Source organism: Ovis aries, chromosome 19 (assembly GCF_016772045.2).
Source record: "Ovis aries strain OAR_USU_Benz2616 breed Rambouillet chromosome 19, ARS-UI_Ramb_v3.0, whole genome shotgun sequence".
NCBI lineage: Eukaryota > Metazoa > Chordata > Mammalia > Artiodactyla > Bovidae > Ovis > Ovis aries.
Genome location: NC_056072.1, coordinates 58233928 through 58255322, shown reverse-complemented (window position 1 = coordinate 58255322; position 21395 = coordinate 58233928). Strand labels below are relative to the sequence as shown.

General features: G+C 59.4%; 1 protein-coding gene across 9 annotated transcripts in view; it reads left to right on the top strand.

Annotated features, from left to right (window-relative positions):
- FBLN2 (fibulin 2) overlaps positions 1–10154 on the top strand; it is an 87739-nt gene extending 77585 nt beyond the window's left edge. For all 9 annotated transcript variants that reach the window (XM_060402958.1, XM_060402961.1, XM_060402960.1 and 6 more), the window contains 8 exons: positions 1179–1316; positions 1753–1896; positions 2012–2140; positions 2470–2595; positions 4305–4421; positions 5092–5220; positions 7068–7191; positions 9305–10154. In XM_060402958.1, the coding sequence (XP_060258941.1) occupies positions 1179–1316; positions 1753–1896; positions 2012–2140; positions 2470–2595; positions 4305–4421; positions 5092–5220; positions 7068–7191; positions 9305–9662 (1265 nt within the window). In that variant the 3' untranslated portion in view covers positions 9663–10154. The remainder of the gene's footprint in view (positions 1–1178; positions 1317–1752; positions 1897–2011; positions 2141–2469; positions 2596–4304; positions 4422–5091; positions 5221–7067; positions 7192–9304) is intronic.
- Positions 10155–21395: the final 11241 nt, after the last annotated feature.

The window sequence follows — 21395 nt, the reverse complement described above, 5'->3', positions numbered from 1 at the left end:
CAGCCCTTAGGGGGTAGGGGAGGAGGGGGCCTTCGTACACGGAGCAGAGGGAAGTTTTGGCTAGGGGCACGCTGCCAATGGAAGGAGGGTGCTGGGTTGGCAGGCCCAGGCAGGCGAGGACTTGGGACTCTATTTCACACATGATCGCTGACAGTTTATTTAAACGTCCAGGATGTCACCCAGGAGGTGAGACCCAGAGCAGTGATCCATTGTTGCAAGCCTAGAAAATTTGATGGGAAGCAACTCTGAGGTTGGGCATGAGCTCAGGGAAGTGACCGAACACACTCCGTGCCAGGCCCTGAGCTGGGCTCAGAGCAGGGGTGGAATGAGCTGAGAGGAGAGGAGCGCAGACCCCTTGTAGCACACCTGTGCACACCCACGCACGCCCAGGGCACACGCAGATCAATGGCGAGCCCCCTTTAGAGAACCCTGACCCCTGGGGAGTGGTCTTGGCTCCCTGGACGCCTGGCACCCCTGGCCCTCTGCTCCCAGGGCACCCTCCTTAGACCAGAGTGGCTGGGCAGAGGCTGTGTCCTCAGGCTTCCTGGGGTCCCTGAACCCAATATGGGACCCCTAGAGACTGGGCTGCTGTGGAAACCGGAGAGGGTGGACGGATGGACGACAGACGCTCGCACGAGGTGGGCCTGGCCGTCAGGAGGCTGACGGGGTCTCGGCTGTGCCACGAGCCCCGCGTCGCCTTTTGACTCCGTCCTCAGCTTCCTCATCTGGGGAAACAGCCCGACGTGCCTGCTGCGGGGTGGGGGGGGCACAGGCCGGCACTTTGTAAACTGGGTGCTGGGCAGTGGGGGCGGGGTGGGGGTGGGCCCTGACCCACTGAGGCCACAAGGCTGGTGGGGACAGTGGAGACACGCGGGTCTGGCGGCTTCATCCTTGGAAGCTCCAAGCCCGGCGGCCCAGGAGCAGCGCCGAACTGTGCCCGTGCCTGTTTCCCCCGTGCGGGAGGGGGCTCATCTTGGCCCCGGCCCTGGGTACCCGTGCGCACTGAGTAAAGATGTACATCTTGGAGTGCCCGGCAGTGAGAAGGGTGACATCGCTGGCACTGCTGCACGGGCCACGGCAGCGCCCCGCGATGCGGGAGACCTTTGTAATAAGGTTGTGGCAGGGATGTGCGGGTGCATGCCCGCCAGCCCCTGACCCCAGCCCTGTCTCTGTGGCAGATGTGGACGAGTGTGAGCTGGGCACACACAACTGCCCGGCGGGCGCCGTGTGCCGCAACACCGAGGGCTCCTTTCACTGCCAGGCTCGGGAGCGCTGCCTGGAGGGCTTCCTGCAGGACCCCGAGGGCAACTGCGTGGGTGAGCGGGGCCTGCCCGGCTGTGTCTGCCGGCCCCGGGGCGGGGGGTGGGGGTGGTCTTCGGGGAGGGTGCTTGGGGGGATGGGTCTGAGGGCTTGAGAGATCGCCTGGGTGGCTGCCCTTCCCTCCCCCAGCCTCCGTGTCGGTGACTGCCAGTGCCTGGGCCCCGGAGGCCTTTGCAGACGGAAGCTCCCATTACCCCGAGCTGTCTGATCACGGCCGAGCTGCTTCTCCTCTAGTCTGTTTGCCCCATCTGTGGGACTGGGCTGGATGAAGGTGTATCACATCTGTTTTCAACAGTGCCCAGCTTCTGGGAGGGAACACCCTTGGGTCCTGGGACACAGGCACTGGGTGGCGGGGGGGGGGGGTCCTGACCTTCCGGCCCTGACCTGGGCTGGCCTGCACCTGGCTCCCCGTCACCCGCACCCCCTCCGCAGACATCAATGAGTGCACGTCTCTCTCCGAGCCGTGTCGGTCCGGCTTCAACTGCATCAACACGGTGGGCTCCTACACGTGCAGACGGAGCCTGGTGATCTGTGGACGTGGCTACCACGCCAGCGAGGACGGGACCAAGTGTGTGGGTGAGGCCCGCCACAGCCCCCCCCAGCCTCCGCCCTCCTGGGGCCCCTGGGCATGGTGGCTCCTGCAGGGGGAAGAGCTTGGGCCTCAGCATGCCCCGCTGGCCTCCCCCTGCAGACGTGAACGAGTGTGAGACGGGTGTGCACCGCTGCGGCGAAGGCCAGACGTGCCACAACCTCCCCGGCTCCTACCGCTGCGACTGCAAGCCTGGCTTCCAGCGGGACGCCTTCGGCCGCGCCTGCATCGGTAGGTGGGGTTGGGGGCTGGGACGCGCCCCCAGCAGTGCCTGCCTGCCCCAGGCCCCAGCCAGCCTTGCTCTGACCGCCTGCCTGGCCCTCTCTGGGTGTGTCTGCCCAGCTGAGGCTCCCCTCACAGTTCCTGTTGCCCTCGTTTCTTGCTTTTTGCCTGTGTCTGTCCGTGCGTCCCTCCATCTCCCTACGGCACCCCGGCTGCTTCCTGCTCTGATCCCTCCTCCCCCTTGCTCCTTTGGGTCCCTCCTCTGCCCGGGGTGGGGGTGGGGGCTGGCGTCCAGGCCCCTCTGCCCTCCTGAGGCCCCCTGCACCTGCCGCCTGCAGACGTGAACGAGTGCTGGACATCACCCACGCGTGTCTGCCAGCACACGTGCGAGAACACGCTGGGCTCCTACCGCTGTTCCTGCGCCTCCGGCTTCCTGCTGGCGGCCGACGGCAAGCACTGTGAAGGTACAGCGGCCCCCCGCCCACCCGCCCCCTTAGCCCCCAGCCTAAGCTGCCCGCGGCTTCCTGCAGGAACCCCCGTCTCAGAGCGGGGAGCTGGCTGGCTCTGCTGTCTGCATGCCCAGAGGTGGGAGTTTCCGTGTGCAGGGCTGGCAGCCCAGCTTCTGCCCCTTGGTAGGCTCCGGTCCCGGTCACCACTACGGTGCCCTGGGGTCTGGGCAGAGAGCCGAGTGAGCGAGACAGGAGACAGGCCCGCGGCCTCGCAGCACCCCGTGTGCTGTGCAGGCGGACCAGTCACGGTTTTCCAGATCCCAGCAACCCAGATATTTATTACGCATAAATCCTGCTGGGTTTTACATGTTGCTGGTGGGTTTAAACTTACAAGAACACACTGGTAGGTGCCCCAGGGCTGACGACCTGGGAGGGACTGTCCCAGGTCTGCTGGGACTAGGGTGGGGAGGCAGAGATCCCACGCTAGGGGTGAAGGGGGTGTGGGGTCTCCAGCCCCCGCTAGCCGGCGCTGTCTCTCCCGGCACCTTCCCCAGGAGCTGTTCTCCTTCTTTCCTCCTGGGGAGGTGAGTTTGCTGAGATCCCCAGGCAGGCCAGGCCCCTCTCTCTGATTGCCTGGCCTGGCTAAAGAGCGGGCTTCCCTGGGACAAGCCCCGCCCAGGGGCAGCGGAGCATTGCCAGGCCTGGCTCCGTCACATGGCACTCGGATGGGCTCCCCAGACAGACCCTGTGGCTGGCGTTCAGTCATTGGTGTTCCCGTCACCTTTGAGCCCCTCCGCCAGGCCAGGTGGGCACAGAGAGCTGTGGGGGGCGGGCCGTCGAGCCCACCCTCGTGGCAGTCCCTTCTGCCTTCACCCACCCTCCGTCCCTACCTCACCTGCTTCTCCCAGGCTGCGTGGTAGGCTCAGGGATGGAACCAGCATGGCCTCGGAGCCTGGTAGAGGAGACCAGGCACTTACGCGTTCATTCATGCCTTCAGTCATTCCATGTGAGAGCGGTGTGTGCGGAGGGGCCGTGAGGGTCAGGCGGCAGCCCCAAGGGCGTGTGGGATGTCAGCCCCACCCCCACCGCGGCTCATCCTGCTCTTACCCCAGAGCCCCCTGCTCGTGCACAGGGCCACCGCCAGCCGCTCTGACCTCATCAGCTCCACGGGGTGGGGGTGTTTGTCTGTCTTGTTTGAGGCCGTGTCTCCAAGCTCGGCACAGACCTGACGCTTGTCGGAGCTCGGCAGGTCTCGGCTGGATGAACGAGAGACAAATCCCTTCCTGCACGGAGCTCGGGGTGCAGCCAATGCCCCCCTCACTGTCCCTCCCTCCCTCCCTCCCCGTCCCCTGCAGGCCGGCTCTCGCCTCTCCCCCAGCCCCATGAAGGGGGTCGAGGGCAGATTCCTGTTAGCGCCTCTCAGAGCCACCTGTCCAAGCTGCTGTGGGCCCGCAATACAGCAGCATCTACGTCCCCACCGGAGGACCTATGCCACCGTGGCTGCCGCCCCCAGGCAGCAGGCCAGGACGCCACAATCCCGCCCCTGCCTCACTGCATGTCCCTGGCTGACCCCTTGCCTTTTTCTGGACCTTGGGTTCCCCATCAGCCCCAAGCGGAGGCTGGAACAGATGGTCTCTCAAGAGAAGGCTCCACGTGAGCGAGACCCCGGTCCCAGCTCTGGTCCGGGTGGGCTCCTCCGTGACCTCTGGCCGGTCTGTGCACAGATGTGAACGAGTGTGAGGCCCAGCGCTGCAGCCAGGAATGCGCCAACATCTACGGCTCCTACCAGTGCTACTGCAGGCACGGCTACCAGCTGGCCGAGGACGGGCATACCTGCACAGGTACCTCCCCTGGTCCGCCCGGGGCCCCCGCCCGGAGGCTCCTCCCCCGTGCGTCAGGCTCGAGAGTCCCCGCCGGGGTGGGGGGGACGCGCCAGGCACACAGAGGCCTCGGCACCGGAGCGGCGGTCCCTTCCCAGCCACGTGGCTCCCTGGCACCTGGACAAGTGCTTCCCAGGTCTGACTTCAGGCACCTTCCCTGCAAAGCAGAGACGATGGTCGTGACCTCAGTGGGGTGAAGGGTTAAGTTACATAGTTGACCTTGGACCCTGCAGGGCTCAAGGCCTCCCCTCCCCTGGAGTCACGTGTAACTTTACAGCCTGCCCTCTGTATCTGTGGTCCCACATGGGTGACTGGCCCGAGGGTGGATCCCATAGTATTTATTGAAAAAGGTCCCTGTGTAAGCGGATGCACGCAGTCCAAACCCGTGTCGTTCAGGGGTCAGCTGTGCCTCGTCCAGGCCGTGTCTGGTACCTGATGGGCCCTCGGCCGGCCGCAGCAAGCCCGGAGCGGCCCCGGGGGGCAGGCCCCAGCGTGCGGGTCCGGTGTGGTCTTGGGCAGCTCTGTCCCCAGCCCCTTTGTCCTCATCTGCGAGAAGGGCCCCTAGGCGCCCCAGGCCGGGGCAGGGACAGGGTGACCGGGGGTTCCTGAGGGCTGACGCTCTCTCTGGCAGACATTGACGAGTGCACCCAGGGCGCCGGTGTCCTCTGCACCTTCCAGTGCATCAACGTGCCAGGGAGCTACCAGTGTGCATGCCCGGAGCCCGGCTACACCATTACGGCCAACGGCAGGTCCTGCAAGGGTGAGTGCGGGGTCCGCGCCGGCGGGGCCTCAGGCAGCCCCCGAGTGGGCGCGGGAAGCCTCTCACAGCCTGCCGTGTGCCCAGAGCCACAACACCGAGCGCGTGAGCCCGGAACGGCCGATGCCGCTGGTGGCCAGGCTCACCGGGGCCCACGCCTGGGGTGAGGAACAGGGCGGTCTTTCTGCTGCTTGACCCAGCTGAGAGTCTTGGAGGCTTGGACTCCACTCTGGACCCTGTCCTGCCAGTGGGACAGGGATCCTGGGGAGTGGTCCTGAAGGCGGGAGACCTCCCCAGGGAGGAGCCTGCAGGAGAGGAACCCCTGGGCTGGCTGGGGCTTCCTGGCTGCAGAGTTCTTACTGTTAATACTATTTTAATGTTCAGTTCAGTTCAATCACTTAGTTGTGTCTGACTCTTTGCGACCCCATGAACTGCAGCACGCCAGGCCTCCCTGTCTATCACCAGCTCCCGGAGTTCACCCAAACCCATGTCCATCGAGTCAGTGATGCCATCCAGCCATCTCATCCTCTGTTGCGTCCCCTTCTCCTCCTGCCCCCAATCCCTCCCAGCATCAGAGTCTTTTCCAATGAGTCAACTCTTCGCATCAGGTGGCCAAAGTACTGGAGTTTCAGCCTCAGCATCAGTCCTTCCAATGAACACCCAGGACTGATCTCCTTTAGTATGGACTGGTTGGATCTCCTTACAGTCCAAGGGACTCTCAAGAGTCTTCTCCAACACCACAGTTCAAAAGCATCAATTCTTCAGCGCTCAGCTTTCTTCACAGTCCAACTCTCACATCCATACATGACCACTGGAAAAACCATAGCCTTGACTAGATGGACCTTTGTTGGCCAAGTAATGTCTCTGCTTTTTAATATGCTGTCTAGGTCGGTCATAACCTTCCTTCCAAAGAGTAAGCGTCTTTTAGTTTCATGGCTGCAATCACCATCTGCCGTGATTTTTGGACCCCAGAAAAACAAAGTCAACCACTGTTTCCACTGTTTTCCCATCTATTTTCCATGAAGTGATGGGACTGGATGCCATGATCTTAGTTTTCTTTAGAAAACTAAGCTTTAAGCCAACTTTTTCACTCTCCTTTTCACTTTCATCAAGAGGCTCTTTAGTTCCTCTTCACTTTCTGCCATAAGGGTGGTGTCATCTCCATATCTGAGGTTATTGATATTTCTCCCGGCAATCTTGATTCCAGCTTGTGCTTCTTCCAGTCCAGGGTTTCTCATGATGTACTCTGCATAGAAGTTAAATAAGCAAGGTGACAATATACAGCCTTGACGTACTCCTTTTCCTATTTGGAACCAGTCTGTTGTTCCATGTCCAGTTCTAACTATTGCTTCCTGACCTGCATACAGGTTTCTCAAGAGGCAGCTCAGGTGGTCTGGTATTCCCATCTCTTTCAGACTTTTCCACAGTTTATTACTAATTTTAATTTAAAAAAATAACCAGTCTGGATTCTGTAAAAGACAAGGACCCCACCTGCTGTAAACGGCCAGGTGGGAATGATGCCTTCACGTGCCTGGAGCGTGGTTTCACCCTGGAGGCTGAGGCCGTGTCTGCCTGATGGAACCCAGAGGGGCGTCTCCAAGCTCAGACACCTGTGTGTCCATTCAGATTGTCTCCCCCTGAGCCTTCCTCCCCAGTGCCAACCCCACTGAGGCTCCAGGCCCGGACTGTTGTCCAGAGTGGATGAGATGGGGACGTGTGAGCTGTGCACCCACAGGACCAGCTGCTCCGAGACCCAGGCCCCCAGGGTGGGCTGGGGTGTGTGGTGCTCGGACGAGGGTCTCCAGACCGGGGCCCCCGTAAACCCGCCCATCACCCTGTGTTCCCCACAGACCTGGACGAGTGCGTGCTGGGCACCCACAACTGCTCCGAGGGTGAGACCTGCCATAACGTCAAGGGCGGCTTCCGCTGCCTGCGCTTCGACTGCCCTCCGAACTACGTCCGAGTCTCCGAAATGTGAGTCGTCCCCCCGCCCCCTGCCCCGGCCCTGGGCCCAGGCACCCTGCCCCAGTCCCGCAGTGCCCGGGGCAGAGGCCAGGCGACCAGCATGCCCACCTTTGTCAGCTCCTGATCTTCACGGGCCCCCTGTCCAGGGTGTGGTCTGACTGACCATAAATGGTGCAAAAGAAAGCACCTTGCAGGAAGTTTGGGACAGAGAGAATGAAAGAAAGAAGACTCTCACACACACATAAAAAAAACCCTCCATCTCCCTCTCTCTCAAACACACGCACACGTCCATCTTCTGTTGTGTAGCGAGTGTTTCCCAACGTGTAGCACCTTAAGAAGTATGGCAAGTAGGTACCATCCTCCACAGTGTTGGGAGGGTCGTGACCAAAGAGCGCAGCTGAGCTGGGTGGTTCTGCTCCGGGCCCCGTGGGGCCACGTCCACTGGAGGCCTGCCGGGGCTTCAGGATGCCACTGCCCGCTCACGGCTCTGGGCGGGAGGCTGCAGCGCCTCACCACCTTGGCCTCTCCTTGGGGCTGGAGCTCCCCAGCCTGGGTCACTGAGAAGGCAAGTGACAATCCTTTGTGACCCAACGTACTCTTAAAACCGACGTATCATCACTCCTGCCACTGGCCCCACAGTCCAGTGCTGTGGGTGCGGGTGGGTAGGTGTCACCGGGGAGGCGGCCCATGCGGTGTGACTGCAGAGGGGGGACGTGGGGGCTGTCTCACAGGCTGGTGACCACATTTCCTCCTGATGCTTCTTGGCATTTTGCTGTTTTTCCTGTCTTCTTACCAAAGAACACGGGGCTTCCCTGGTGGCTCAGAGGGTAAAGCGTCTGCCTGCAATGCAGGAGACCCGGGTTCGATCCCTGGGTCGGGAAGATCCCCTGGAGAAGGAAATGGCCACCCACTCCAGCAGTCTTGCCTGGAGAACCCCATGGTCAGAGGAGCCTGATAGGTTACAATCCATGGGCTCACAAAGAGCTGGACACGACTAAGCGACTTCACTTTCACTTTTCGTACTAAACACACGTTTCCATAAGCGCTTGCCGGAGTGTCCAGCGTCTCTCCTCCGATCGGTGCTGCCACGCAGACGTGCTCGGTTGTTCCGAGCTTGCGTTCGCTGCTTTGCCAGCCTCTTTTGCCTCTGCACGCACGGCCCGCCTCAGGCGGCCCTTCCTGGCACGTATGCGCCCGTGGTTTACTCCTGGCTGCCCTGCTGACCCTGTGCCGTGCTCACTAATACACAGTGCGAGGGCGGGTCGGTGTGCAGGCGTGGTGGGTGTTTAGATGAGTGTGTCTGGTGGCCGGTGGCCTCCCTTCCCTGGGTCTCAGCTGCTCCGCCTGCTACACGGGTGATGGTAGCGCCAGCCCCAGGGAGGGTGAGAGCTCGTGATGAGCGACGACATGCCAGGAGCTTACACAGGGTGTGACGTGGCCTGGTCCTGCCTGCTGTGGCTCCCCCCGTCCGGGAACTCTGCTCAGAGCATCCCCTACAACTGCGGAGCCCTGGTGCCCCTGTTGGAAGCACTGAGCTTCAAGACGGGGGTTTAGTGATGGAGGAGACAGTCTCATCGCGCCAAGAAGAGACCAGATTATTGCTGAGCTTAGAAATCGAGTCGGGGCCCCATGGGGTTTGGTCGTCACCCTGTAGTGTGGCCGGGCTCCCCGGCTTCCTCTGGGGCAGGTGTGACTCAGAGCTCTCTGATACTCGGAGAGGGACAAGGGCAGGCCGTCCCAAGTCAGCGGGGGAAACGGCTCAGGAGAGTCAATTACGGGAGAAAAGGGAGTCTGAGAAACGACTAAAGAAACACCATGGCCAGGGAATCCATGCAAATGGTGTGGGAAGGACAAAACTAGAGGTAGGGAGGTAAGAATGAAGGCAGACAGGAAGGAGCGCGGGGCCGGGGAGAGCTGCCGCCTGGTTTATAACTCACCTCTTTCCAGCAAAGACACCGCGCGGCTATTAACTCATCCTGCAGACGGGAAAGCGGAGGGCCTGGGGGCGTCAGGTGACGCAGCCCAGGCTGCTGGGGGCTGCCGAGGGCGGAGCTGCGGGCGGAGGCTGGGTGGGCGTCGGTTGGGGGCGCCCCCCGCTGACGCCCCGCGTCCTCCCCCGCAGGAAATGCGAGCGCACGCAGTGCCACGACTTCCTGGAGTGCCAGAACGCGCCCGCGCGCATCACGCACTACCTGCTCAACTTCCAGACCGGGCTGCTGGTGCCCGCGCACATCTTCCGCATCAGCCCCGCGCCCGTCTTCGCCGGCGACACCATCGCGCTGACCATCACCAGGGGCAACGAGGAGGGCTACTTCGGCACGCGCCGCCTCAACGCCTACACGGGCGTGGTCTTCCTGCAGCGCGCCGTGCGCGAGCCGCGCGACTTCGCGCTGGACGTGGAGATGAAGCTCTGGCGGCAGGGCTCCGTCACCACCTTCCTGGCCAAGATGCACATCTTCTTCACCACCTTCGCCCTGTGAGGCGGCGCCCGCCGTGGGCAGCGCGTGGAGCCCGGGTCCCCCCGCTGGTCCGGCGCCCTGGCCGCGCGCCCGCCTCCACGCTCCCGCCGGCCGCGTGGGGGACCGGCGCTGTGGCCGGTTTCCTCCGACGCTGTAAATTAACTTAATTTTGCTGACTTCCTTCCTCGCGGTCTGGCCTCTCCTGGGCCCGGGACGGGGCTTTAAGGGCAGTTGCAGGCCATCGCTGGTGCCCCGTGGAAGGGGTCGGAGGATCGGAGGCTGGACATGGCGACCGAGACTGGAAACCGCGTTGGAGCTTTTGGACTCAACTGGGTGACCTGTCCCCAACGATGATATTCTGTTTCATGTTACACTGTGATTAGTTCTTTACTTTTTTTTTTAAGGTCATTTTTGTGTTTTTGTTTAATTATGAAAGTAGCACATATATATTACAAATATATATATATTCAAATAGTTCCAAAGGGTTATAAAGTAAAAAAGTGAAAAAAGAAACCCTGCTTCCTTTTGTGACGTGCTTAGGATGATGCTCCCGAGTGTCCGCGGTCCCCAGCCGGGCCCTCGCCTCTTGTTGTTGGAAGGATGGCAGTGGGAACACGCTTACTTCTGACTCTGCTTCTGACTCGTTTCCTGGTACCCCCTTTCCTTCTCCCAGTGTGGACCTCACCTGGCTTGTCACCTTGCACATCACCCAGGAACTGGTCATCTGTGTATAGTGTTGGGACTTCCCAGGTGGTGATAGTGGTAAAGAACCCGCCTGCCTGTGCAGGAGAGGGAAGAGATGTGGGTTTGATCCCTGGTTCAGGAAGCTCCCCTGCAGGAGGGCGTGGCAGCCCACTCTAGTATTTTTGCCTGGAGAATCGCATGGGCAGAGGAGCCCGGCAGGCTGCAGTCCATGGGGTCGCCCGGAGTTGGACATGACTTCCCATACACGCATGCGTGGGTAGTGTTACCTGTTTGACCTGTTCACCTACCCCTGTTCGCACCTTACAATGAACATGAGTGGGACTGCTGAGCAGAGAAATTAGCTAACGATTAGGCAAGTCCAGTTGCTCTCTCGGGCCAGCCATTTTCCATTGGTGTCTTCCGTCCTTCAGAAGCGGTAGCTCAGTGTCCCCACCTATCTGACCATTATCACTGGCTTTATAGCCTCACCAGCGGCGCCAGGGCTACGTGGACACGTGGCGCAGGGGGCAGTCACCTGCAGAATGAGACTGAGGCTGGGGCCCCAGCTGTCATTAGCCATTCATCCGCTGCGTCGTCTCTCGCATGACCACGTGCCTGCCGGGGTCCCCGGCCTCCATTCTGCCTTGTCAGACTCCAGAGGCAGGCGTGAGCTTGGCTCCCCTCTTTCAGACGTCTGGTGTGATGGAGCTGAGAGGTGACATCGTCTCTTTCTCCAGGCCCCCTGAGATGGTCATGCGGTGCTGGACAAACGTAACACCGCCTTTCCCTCTTGAATAACCATTCTTCCTTTCCCCTTGGCTGCGACTGCCTTTCTGTTGGTACCCCGATTCTTCGCCTCTGGAGTGGACGTCGCGTTTGGCCACGGTGCTGGTCTAGACCAAAGGCAGCAGTGGCCGTCCAGCAAGCGCCTCCCCCAGTCCACTCCGTCCCCCGGGTAGGGTTGCGGACCCAGAGCCAGGGGTCACCCCTACCAGCGGGCAGTGCGGCTGCAGTCACTGTCCGCCTTGGTCTTGCCAGAGGGGTGGAAGGCAAGGCCCTTTGGAATTCTGCCACCAGGGTTTAAAGTCTTAGTTTCCTGCTTAGGAATCAGGCTGCTGTTGCAGCCTTATTCCTGGCGTTAGATACAGAAAAAGAAGGTTGAGATACAGCATGGCTGTGTCCTCCCGCCGTGGGAAGAATTGTGTATTCATAACAGCATTCCCTGCCTCCCCCTCCATCGCTCCAGACCACCTAGAAAAACCGAGGAATCCGTCTAGCAGGGACCTGCCTCGGTCCCCCTGGTGTTGAACGTATACTCAGGAAACCCTGAAAGCCGGCACGTCCCAGCTTTATCTCCCCACGCCGTGTTAGACAGCGAGCGTTGCGGATGCCGCTGTGACTCTGTCTGAGCAGCCTTCCAAGGAGGAGGCCTCTCTGCCTGTTGTTGGCACTATGCTGTGATGTGCGAGCCTTGGTCTGAAGAAACGTGATTGGCTGGTTCAAATTGGCACACTGTCTCCCGTGCCCAGGCTCTCACAGGTTCTTGAACATTTGCGTCTACTACCAGGCTGAATCGACTCAATGGCCACGAGTTTGAGCAAAGTGGGAAATGGTGAAGGCCAGGGAAGCATGGTGTGCTGTAGTCCATGGGGCCGCAGAGAGTCGGACACGACTTAGTGACCGAGCAGCTGCAAGTTGTAGGCACCCTCACTGGGCTTCCCCGGTCCAGTGGTAGAGAAGCTTCCTGCCAGCGCAGGGGGCACAGGTTTGATGTCTGGGTCGGGAAGATCCCCTGGAGAAGGAAATGGCAACCCACTCCACTATCCTTGTCTGGGAAATCCCGTGGACAGGGGAGCCTGGTGGACTACAGTCCATGGGGTCACAGAGAGTCGGACACAACTGCGCGGCTACACTTAGCCTTAACTTAGCCATAGTAGATGGCATGACTTTGCCAACAAAGGTCCGTCTAGTCAAGGCTATGGTTTTTCCAGTGGTCATGTATGGATGTGAGAGTTGGACCATAAAGAAGGCTGAGCACCAAAGAATTGATGCTTTTGAACTGTGGTGTTGGAGAAGACTCTTGAGAGTCCCTTGGACTGCAAGGAGATCCAACCAGTCCATCCTAAAGGAAATCAATCCTGAATATTCATTGGAAGGACTGATGCTGAAGCTGAAGCTCCAATCCTTTGGCCACCTGATGCGAACAACTGACTCCTTGGGAAAGACTCCAATGCTGGGAAAGATTGAAGGCAGGAGGAGAAGGGGACGACAGAGGATGAGATGGTTGGATGGCATCACCAACTCAATGGACATGAGTTTGAGTGAACTCCGAGAGATGGCGATGGACAGGGATCCTGGTGTGCTGCAGTCCGTGGGGTCGCAGAGTCGGACAGGGCTGAGCACCTGAACAGCATTGTAGACCAGGTGTCCGCTGCCCTCTGCCTGACTGTGCGGCAGGCCATTGGCCACCACCCGTGAGGCAGTGTTTGGCTCAACATGGGGCCAACTGAGTGTCTCAAAGTACCCAGCCAGTAAGTGTCTCTCAAGTGGAGAGCTTCTGGTCCCAAATCCACGTTTGGCATGTGGCACAGCGTGAGGAAGTGATCCCCTCACAACTGCCCTTCTGTGTCGGTCAGAGTTGTCTAGAGAAACAGAATCTATCTATGTGTGTGTGTGTGTGTGTGTGTGTGTGTGTAGATAAGGAATTGCTTGCACAGCTCCAGAAGCCCGCAAGTCCTGTGGCCTGCCGCCTGCACGCTAGCGGCCCAGGAAAGCTGGTGGGTGGTTCGGTGCGAGTCTGCAGGCCTGAGGGCCCGGCACACGCGGGGCAGAAGGTCGGCGTCTCAGCCCAGACAGTCCGGCAGGGAGAGCTGGCGTCTCCCTTCCTCCGCCGTGTGGTTCTGCTCACACGGACTGAGGGCAAGCGACTTTCCTGCACCTTCCTGTTCAAATGCTCATTTCCTCCAGAAACACCTTCCCATGTACACTTGGGAAAAAAATGTTTGGCCAGATATCCAGTCAGGTTGGTACATAAAGTAGCCATCACATCCTCAGACGCCAGCTATGATATCCGAGGACCACACTCACTTCAGAGCAGCTGCCAGCTCAATCTGTGTTCCCTTCCGGTTCAAGGATTTGCTATAATGACCCATGGAGCTCAGAAAAGCGCCGTACTTTCACAGCTTTGTTTAACAGCAGAGGGATGTGTCTGATGGCTCAGTGGTAAAGCATCCGCCTGCAGTGCAGGAGACTCGTAGATGTGAGTTCGATCCCTGGGTCGGGAAGATCCCCCTGGAGAAGGAAATGGCAACCCACTCCAGCGTTCTTACCTGGGAAATCCCATGGACAGAAGAGCCCGGCGGGCGACGGTCCAGGGGGTCGCAACGCGTCACACACGGCCGAGTGGCCCAGCATGCACACGCGTGTGCTGGTGGAATCCACGGAACACGATAGCGAAAGGACACGGTGAAAATCAGCCGAGGAAGGAGACTCAGGGCAGGCGCGGGGGCGTCTGCGCACAGGTTCTGGTCACGCCTTCCCCGTGGAGTCCCAGGTGCACGGTAACCTCCTCCCAGCCTCGATGCGGGAGGGTCGCCCAGCGGGGAAGCCCGCCCCGGCCTTGAGTGTCCAGCATCCAGTGCCAGGCGCTTGTGTCTGAGCGCCCCTCGTGGGTGGCCCAGGCTTGCTTCGTCACTCAGCTCCCCCCACACGGGGTCCCTGCCAGCGAGCCGAGGGCCCGTGTGCGCCGTGGCATGACTGCCACCATCTTCAGAAAAGCTTCGCAGCAACACGTAAACGTTGAGAGCTTCCGCCCGAACTTACAGGTTTTCAGCTTTTCTGGAAACCCCAGGCTTCCTCCTCCTCGTAATTTCCCAAGGTAAAGCTTTTCTTTTAAAATGTTGATTTGGTAACCCCTGTGGCCCCTTATGACCTCATTCAATTCAATTCAGTCACTCAGCCCTGTCCGGCTCTGTGACCCCATGGACTGTAGCACACCAGGCCTCCCTGTCCATCACTAACTCCTGGAGCTTACTCAAACTCATGTCCATTGACTTGGTGATGCCATCCAACCATCTCATCCTCTGCCGCCCCCTTCTCCTGCCTTCAATTTTTCCCAGCATCAGGCTCTTTTCCAGTGAGTCAGTTCTTCGCATGAGGTGGCCGAAGTTTTGGAGTTTCAGCTTCAGCATCAGTCCTTTCAATGAACGCCCAGGACTGATCTCCTTTAGGATGGACTGGTTGGATCTCCTTGCAGTCCAAGGGACTCTCAAGAATCTTCTCCAACACCACAGCTCAAAAGCATCAACTCTTCAGCACTCAGCGTTCTTTATAGTCCACTTCTCACATCCATACATGACCACTGGAAAAACCATAGCTTTGACTAGATGGACCTTTGTTGGCGAAGTAATGTCTCTGCTTTTTAATCTGCTGTCTAGGTTGGTCATAAGTTTGCTTCCAAGGAATAAGCGTCTTTTAATTTCATGGCTGCAGTCACCACACCTGCAGTGCTTTTGGAGCCCAAGAAAACAAAGTTTCTCACTGTTTGCACTGGTTCCCCATCTACTTCCCATGAAGTGATGGCTCCTCGTCTAACCTCATCTAACCTCATAGCTCCTGCAGAACAGGCCAGAGCAAAGCTGTGAGAGCCTGGCTGGAGGTGGTAAGCTCCCCGTCACAGGAGATGTGCAGGTTGGGCCCAGAAGGTCCGCTGGGCATGAGATGGGGCCCTGGACCTTCCAGGATTTTGTGAGGCAAGTGTTCTCCCTCCTGCTGCTCTGCAAGCCAGTGGGATGGAGGCGGCTCCTTCCAGCAGGCCGGGCATCGCAGGCGCGTGAGCCGGGCAATGGTGCCCCCTCGTGGTTGCAGCCCAGCCCTGCTGCTCTGCCCACAACCTGTGGAGTGAGATGGATTTGGACAACGAGGGGGGGGAGGTGTTCTTGGTGGCATGGGGGTCCATGCTGGCTCATGGGGACACACGAGAGACCCTGACCACGTGTCCTGAGGCTGGAGGGGAGTGGGTCATGGTACTGGAGGCTGGAGGTCTGGCGTGGGGGGTCAGATGGGGGGCACCGGATGTGGAGTAAGGGGTGGTCCTCGAGGGACGTGGGCCTGGGTAGCGCCCAGCAGAGTGATCACCCTTTGCTTCAACAGCAGGTGTGTCCCTGAGCCCAACGCTGAGGTTTCCAGGGGCCTGCTCCTCTACTGTCTCTGTGGGACCGAGAATTCCCCCCACAGGGATCTTCCTGGCAGGCGGATTTGCTGCCCTGCCCTGCCATGGATGGTACCACTGTTGACAGCCAGGTGCATTAATGGTGGAACTGGGCGCAAAGGGCGCCCCCCCCCCCGAGAACTGACATGCCTGGGCTCCACCAGCATCTCCCTGGAGGCACTGCAGGGGTTCAGCCTCTGTGCTTGGGGCTCTGCGTTGCTAAGATTGCTTTTCATCTAAGATTGCTTTTCATCCCGCCATGACCTGTGAGGGAGGGCTGCTGTTCCCATTCCACAGAAGCAAAGACTGAGGCTCAGAGAGAGTGTGGGACTGGCCGAAGGTCACAGATTCCGACCCAGGTGTGCCTGACTGCCAAAGCTCATGGCTCCATAGAATGAGAAGACAAGGGACCAAACACTGGCAAAAGACAGTTCTCTAAAAATACAGAGAACTCAGAAATCAACAGTAAGAAAATGAACAGCCTAACTTAAAAATGGGCGAAAGATTTGAACACACACTTCACCAGAGAAGACATACAGATGGCAAGGAAGCAGATGGGAAGATGCCCCACGCTGTATGTCGTCAGGGGTTATAGATTAAATCCAGGAAGCGTCATCACACACCTGTTAGAATGGCTAAGATACTGAGTGCAGGTGACGCCCCATCCTGGTGAGCTTGTGGGTGAGCAGGGTTTCTCATTCACTGCTTGTGAGAACACAAAATTGTACAGCTACTCCTCAAGACACCAGGCGGTTTCTTATAAAATTAAAAATACTCTTCAGCATACAAGTCAGCTGTCACCATCCTTGGTATTTACCCGCTGAGCTGAAAACTTGTGTGCACACACAAAAATGCAAAGATGGATATTTATAGCAGCTTTATTCATACAGCAAAACTAGGAAGCAACCAAGATGTCCTCCCGCAGGTGAGGGGGTAAATAAACTGTGGTGCCTCCAGACAATGGGGTATTATCCAGCACTGTCAAGAAATGCGCTCTCAAGTCATGAAAAGACAGGCAGGGAGGAACCTTCAATGCTTACGACTCAGTGAAAGAAGCCAGTCTGAAAAGGCTGCAGACTGTGATTCCCACTCTGTGACATTCTGGGAAAAGCAAAACTGTGAAGACAGTGAAAAGATGAGTAGCTGCTAAGAGTTTACCAGGGAGGGAGGGGCAAACCGGTGCATTCTGGAGGATGTTTAAGGGAGTGAAACTGTTCTTTATGATATTATAACGGTGGACACGTGTCATTGTACATTTTTCTAACCCCAGAGGACATGCACCACCAAGAGTATAAACTGTGGACTATAGTTAGCAACAGTGCAGCGAAATGGGCTCATCGACTGTTAACAAACGCACCACGGTGGCGGGGCGTGCTGATGGTTGGGGAGACTGCACCTGTGTGGAGGGAGGGCGGATGTGGGCACTCTGCAGTTCCCAGACAATATTGCTGTGAACCTAAAACTGTTATGAAAAAGTAGTCTATTTTTTAAAAAATCACTGCATTACCCTAACCAGCTCCTGGAAGCTCCCAGTCTGGTGGGAATTGGACACAGAAATAGGTACGACCATTCGTACAGTCACTGCAGGGATGCGGAGGCCACGGGGGCCGAGGGGGCTGTGAACACTCAGAGGAGCTGTAACACCGGCATCAGGGAAGGCTTCCTGGAGGAAGTGTTGGCTTCCTGGAGGAAGCGTTCAATGAGCTTTGACAGCCCAGCTGGAATAGCAGGGCCGGCCTTAGGGACAGAGGAACCAGCTCGCAGGAAGGCACGGAGGTGCGAGGTGTTGGGGGCACAGCGGAAGTTTGGGGTGCATAGCGTGTGCGGAGTTGAGTCGCAGGAGGCGCCCCCAGCCTGGAGGTGAGGTCTCTGGGGTCGCTCGGGCTTCTCTGGGCCAAGACGTGTGCGCGGCGACACCTGGCGGCGGCGCAGGGGAATGCGGGCGGCCGCGCAGGCGCAGACCGCGGACAGCCTGTGCCGACCTGGACGGGCAGGCCTGGGCAGAGCACCCGGCGCGGTCGTGGAGCAGGAATCAGGGGCATCTGCGAATACAGACGTGCAAAGATGACATGGTTTGTTTGTCACTAACCTCGAGTGGAAGTGGAGCGTTTGCTTTCGGTACGAGCGCAGGCAGGAAACCTCGGTAGCGCTAGCTGTGCTCCCCTCTCCTCTAGGTAGCTCAGAGTAGCGCCGGGCCTCATCAGTGCTTTGACAAACCACCACCTGCCGCCCGATCGTGTTATTCGCGGTGCTGGGAAGCAGGCCCTGGAGGACATGGCAGCCCACTCCAGTGTTCTTGCCTGGAGAAGCCCAGGGACGGGGGAGCCTGGTGGGCTGCCGTCTATGGGGTCGCACAGAGTCGGACACGACTGAAGCGCCTTAGCAGCAGCAGCAGCAGCAGGAAGGAGGCCCGCGTTGTGCCGTATTACAGACCTCTTTTCAGTGTTTTGAGAACTGTAATTTCAATCTAAATTGGCGTTTTAAAAACCGACAGGCTCCTCCAGGCTGCCAGAGGCGTCTCTGGGACGCCCGTGCACACACAAACATGTGCACACGCAGACACGCACAGTGTTTGAAACCCGCTTCCCGGGAGGAAGGGCGACACCAGCAAGGCTGTATACGTGACCGTCTGGACCTGCACTCTTGAGGAGGAGCGGAGCAGTGGGTGGGTGCACGGCCTCCCCCTCGCACGGGGGGCTTGAGGGCGTCAGTGGTCGCGTCTCCAGGTGAGTGAGCCTGAGTGTGGAAGCAGCAGAGAGCATCTGAGGTGGGTGCTGTGTGTGTGTTTCTGTGTGTGTATCTGTGTGTCTGTGTGTGTGTCTGTGTGTCTGTGTATATCTCTCTGTGTCTGTGTGTGTGTCTGTGCGTGTGTCTCTGTGTGTGTGTCTGTGTGTCTGTGTGTGTATCTGTGTGTGTCTGTGTGGGTGTGGGTGCATGTGTGTGTGTGTCTCTGTGCGTGTGTCTGTGTGTGTCTGTGTGTGTCTGTCTGTGTGTGTCTGTGCATGTGTGTGCATGTGTGTCTGTGTGTCTGTGTGTGTGTATCTGTGTGTCTGTGTGTCTGTGTGTCTCTGTGCATGTGTGTGTCTGTGTGTGTGTGTCTGTGTGTCTGCGTGTGTGCGTGCATGTGTGTGTGTGTGTGTGTGTGTGTGTGTGTGTGTAGGGGTCTGACCTGGTGCCTGGGCTCCGGCAGCCTCCTGGCCTGCAGCCCTGTGTTCACCGGTCGTCGTCAGGTGCCCTGCCCGGCCGGCTCCGGGGTGGCGTGTGGGGTCGGCAGGGGGGTCTGCACCGCCTCCTCTGAGAGACGGATGGGCTGTGTGTCGCCTTCTTGCATCACCAAGCACATCCTTCCTCCTGTGAAAGTGAAAGTCTCTCAGTCGTGTCCGACCCTTTGCGACCCCATGGGCTACATGGGATTTTCCAGGCCAGAATACTAGAGTGGGTAGCCTTTCCCTTCTCCAGGGGATCTTCCCAACCTGGGGATCAAACCCAGGTCTCCAGCATCGCAGGTTCACCAGCTGAGCCACAGGGAAGCCCAGGAACACTGGAGTGGGTGGCCTATCCCTTCTCCAGCGGATCTTCACAACCCAGGAATCGAACTCAGGTCTCCTGCATTGCAGGTGGATTGTTTACCAACTGAGCTATGAGGAAAGCCCCCATTTTACAGATGCAGAAACTGTGATCACCCCCATTTTACAGATGCAGAAACTGAGGTCCAGGGAGGTTGAGTATTTCTGCGCAGGCCACACAGAAAGTACAGCCACAGACAAGGGGCGGGTCTTTCTGAGCCTCCAAGTCCCTGCCTGTCACTTCAGGAGAGGGAGGTGTGAGGCTGGGCTGGAAGCGGGTGCTCCGCACCAACCCCTGCCCCGTGTGCACCCCACCCAGCTCCTCGCCCCGCCCACCCCTGGCTTCACGTCCAAGCTCCACGCCCGCCGTCGCTCTCAGCCCACCCCGGTGCTCCTGCCGCTTCAGCCCCAGCCCTCCCTGGCTCCCTTGAGCACCTCCACGCCTCCAGGCATGCGCCCCTCTGTCCCCTGTGCCGGGAGTGCCCTGCGGACCCACTCCACCCACCGCACACAGAGGGGCACGTCCTGCTATTCACCCCGTGGCCTCCACACAGCCCCTCTTAGGAGAAACCCACACAGACACCATCTCCGTTTCCCCAGCTCTCAGCAGCAGGCAGGCACAAAGCGGGCTCTGAAAAATGTTTGCTGAGTGAATAAACAAGCGTCTTTGCGCGCCCCCACCCAGCCACCTACCCACCCAGGAGAGAAAGGCGGGGTCCTGTCCGTCTGTTCGGGTGGGTGATCAGAGTTTGCCCGACTGAGTCGGAGCTGCAGGAGCAGGGACCACTGGGGCGGGGTCCCAGGCTGGGGTCCGTCTGCAAGCTTCACGGCCCCCCTAGAACCTGAAACATTGGCTCCAGGTTCCCATCAGCCTGATCTTGAGAGGGGGGTTCCCCCCGAGGGTCCCCCAAAGGCTTGGACCTCAGCAGCTTTCTCAGTCTCAGCCCTAAAATGTCAGCACCAGGCCCCGCCTCATCCGCTCCTCGGTCCATTTATCAGATCGGAAGCTCAAGGCTGGTCCGGTCCAGCTGCACCCAAGGTTAAGTGCTTGTCCTCCACACCCAGCCGCCCTGACCCCGGGGAACTTGGCAGGAAGGGCGGGGGCAGGAAGGGGACAGCGGGTCTCTGTGCCGGCCCCAGGACGCTGTCAGCCGCGTCAGGATTTGTGCCTGAGAGCTGGGCAGCGGGCTGACGCCACTGGGTTGTCCCTGCAGAGAGCCTGGCTGGGCCTGGGCACCAGGACTTGGCCCGGAGGACGCAGCAGCAGCAGAGGGGTTCTGAGACCCCAGGCACCCAGTATGCTGGGCCCAGAGTGGACGCAGTGTCCCCGGCAGTGGCTGGCCCAGCCTGGGCCAGCTGAGACCTTGGCCAGGACATCCCGCCTTCCGGGGCCTCGGTTTCCTCAGCTGTGGCTGGGCAAGCCCCTTTTTGTCCCAGCCCCCCCACCCCATATTCCTCCGGGGGTCTTCACTGACCACCTTCCTGTCCATCCCTCCAGACGAGGGGAGCTGATGCGGAAACCTTGTCAGCAGGGGTCCTCAGACACTGACGGTGGATCAAGTGTTCAAGTAAAGGGAGGAGGTTTGGGGGGGGGTGGTGCTGGCTGCAGAAGTCACAGTATACGGAGGGAAGGGCCCAGTGAGCCGGGGGTGGATCACAGGGTGCACAGGCGGTGGTGCCCCGGCCCCTGGTGTCTAGTTAGGAATCCGGAGTAGCCGGACTTCTCTGTGAGCCCCGGCATCCGCGCTGTCAGAAAGTCCTGCCGAACCCTCAGAACATTGCAGAACCCCACCTCCTCCTCCTCCGCGGCCCCTCTCGCCTGCCCCGCCCGTCTGCCCAGCACCTTCTCCTCATTCTAAATAGCACGCCGGTTCTGTGTTCCTTCCATCCCTACCCCCCGCCATGGGCTTGCCATCACTCCCAGGACGAACAGCAGTTCCTTAACTGTGGCCTCTAAGACCCTCAGAGTCCTGGCCCCCGACCCCCCAGCTGGCATTACTTCTCCTCTGAGCCTTTTATATTTTCCATCAAACCACATCCACTCATGCTGTCTCACATATTTAGTTGTGTGATCACCGTCCGAGGTCCACACCTGCAGACCCTGTGGTGTGATGAGTGCTGCGCGGGGGGCCATGCGGGGTGAGTCAGGGGACGCGGAGCAGGGTGCGGGCCCTCTCCAGGCCTCAGTTTCCCCTCTGTGCCTGACGGCCTGGGCTCTCCCTCTGGCGGTGCCGGCTGCCAGGGGGTGGCTGTGGGTAATTCTGAGTCTCTGCTTTGTCCTGGAAGAGGGGTTGC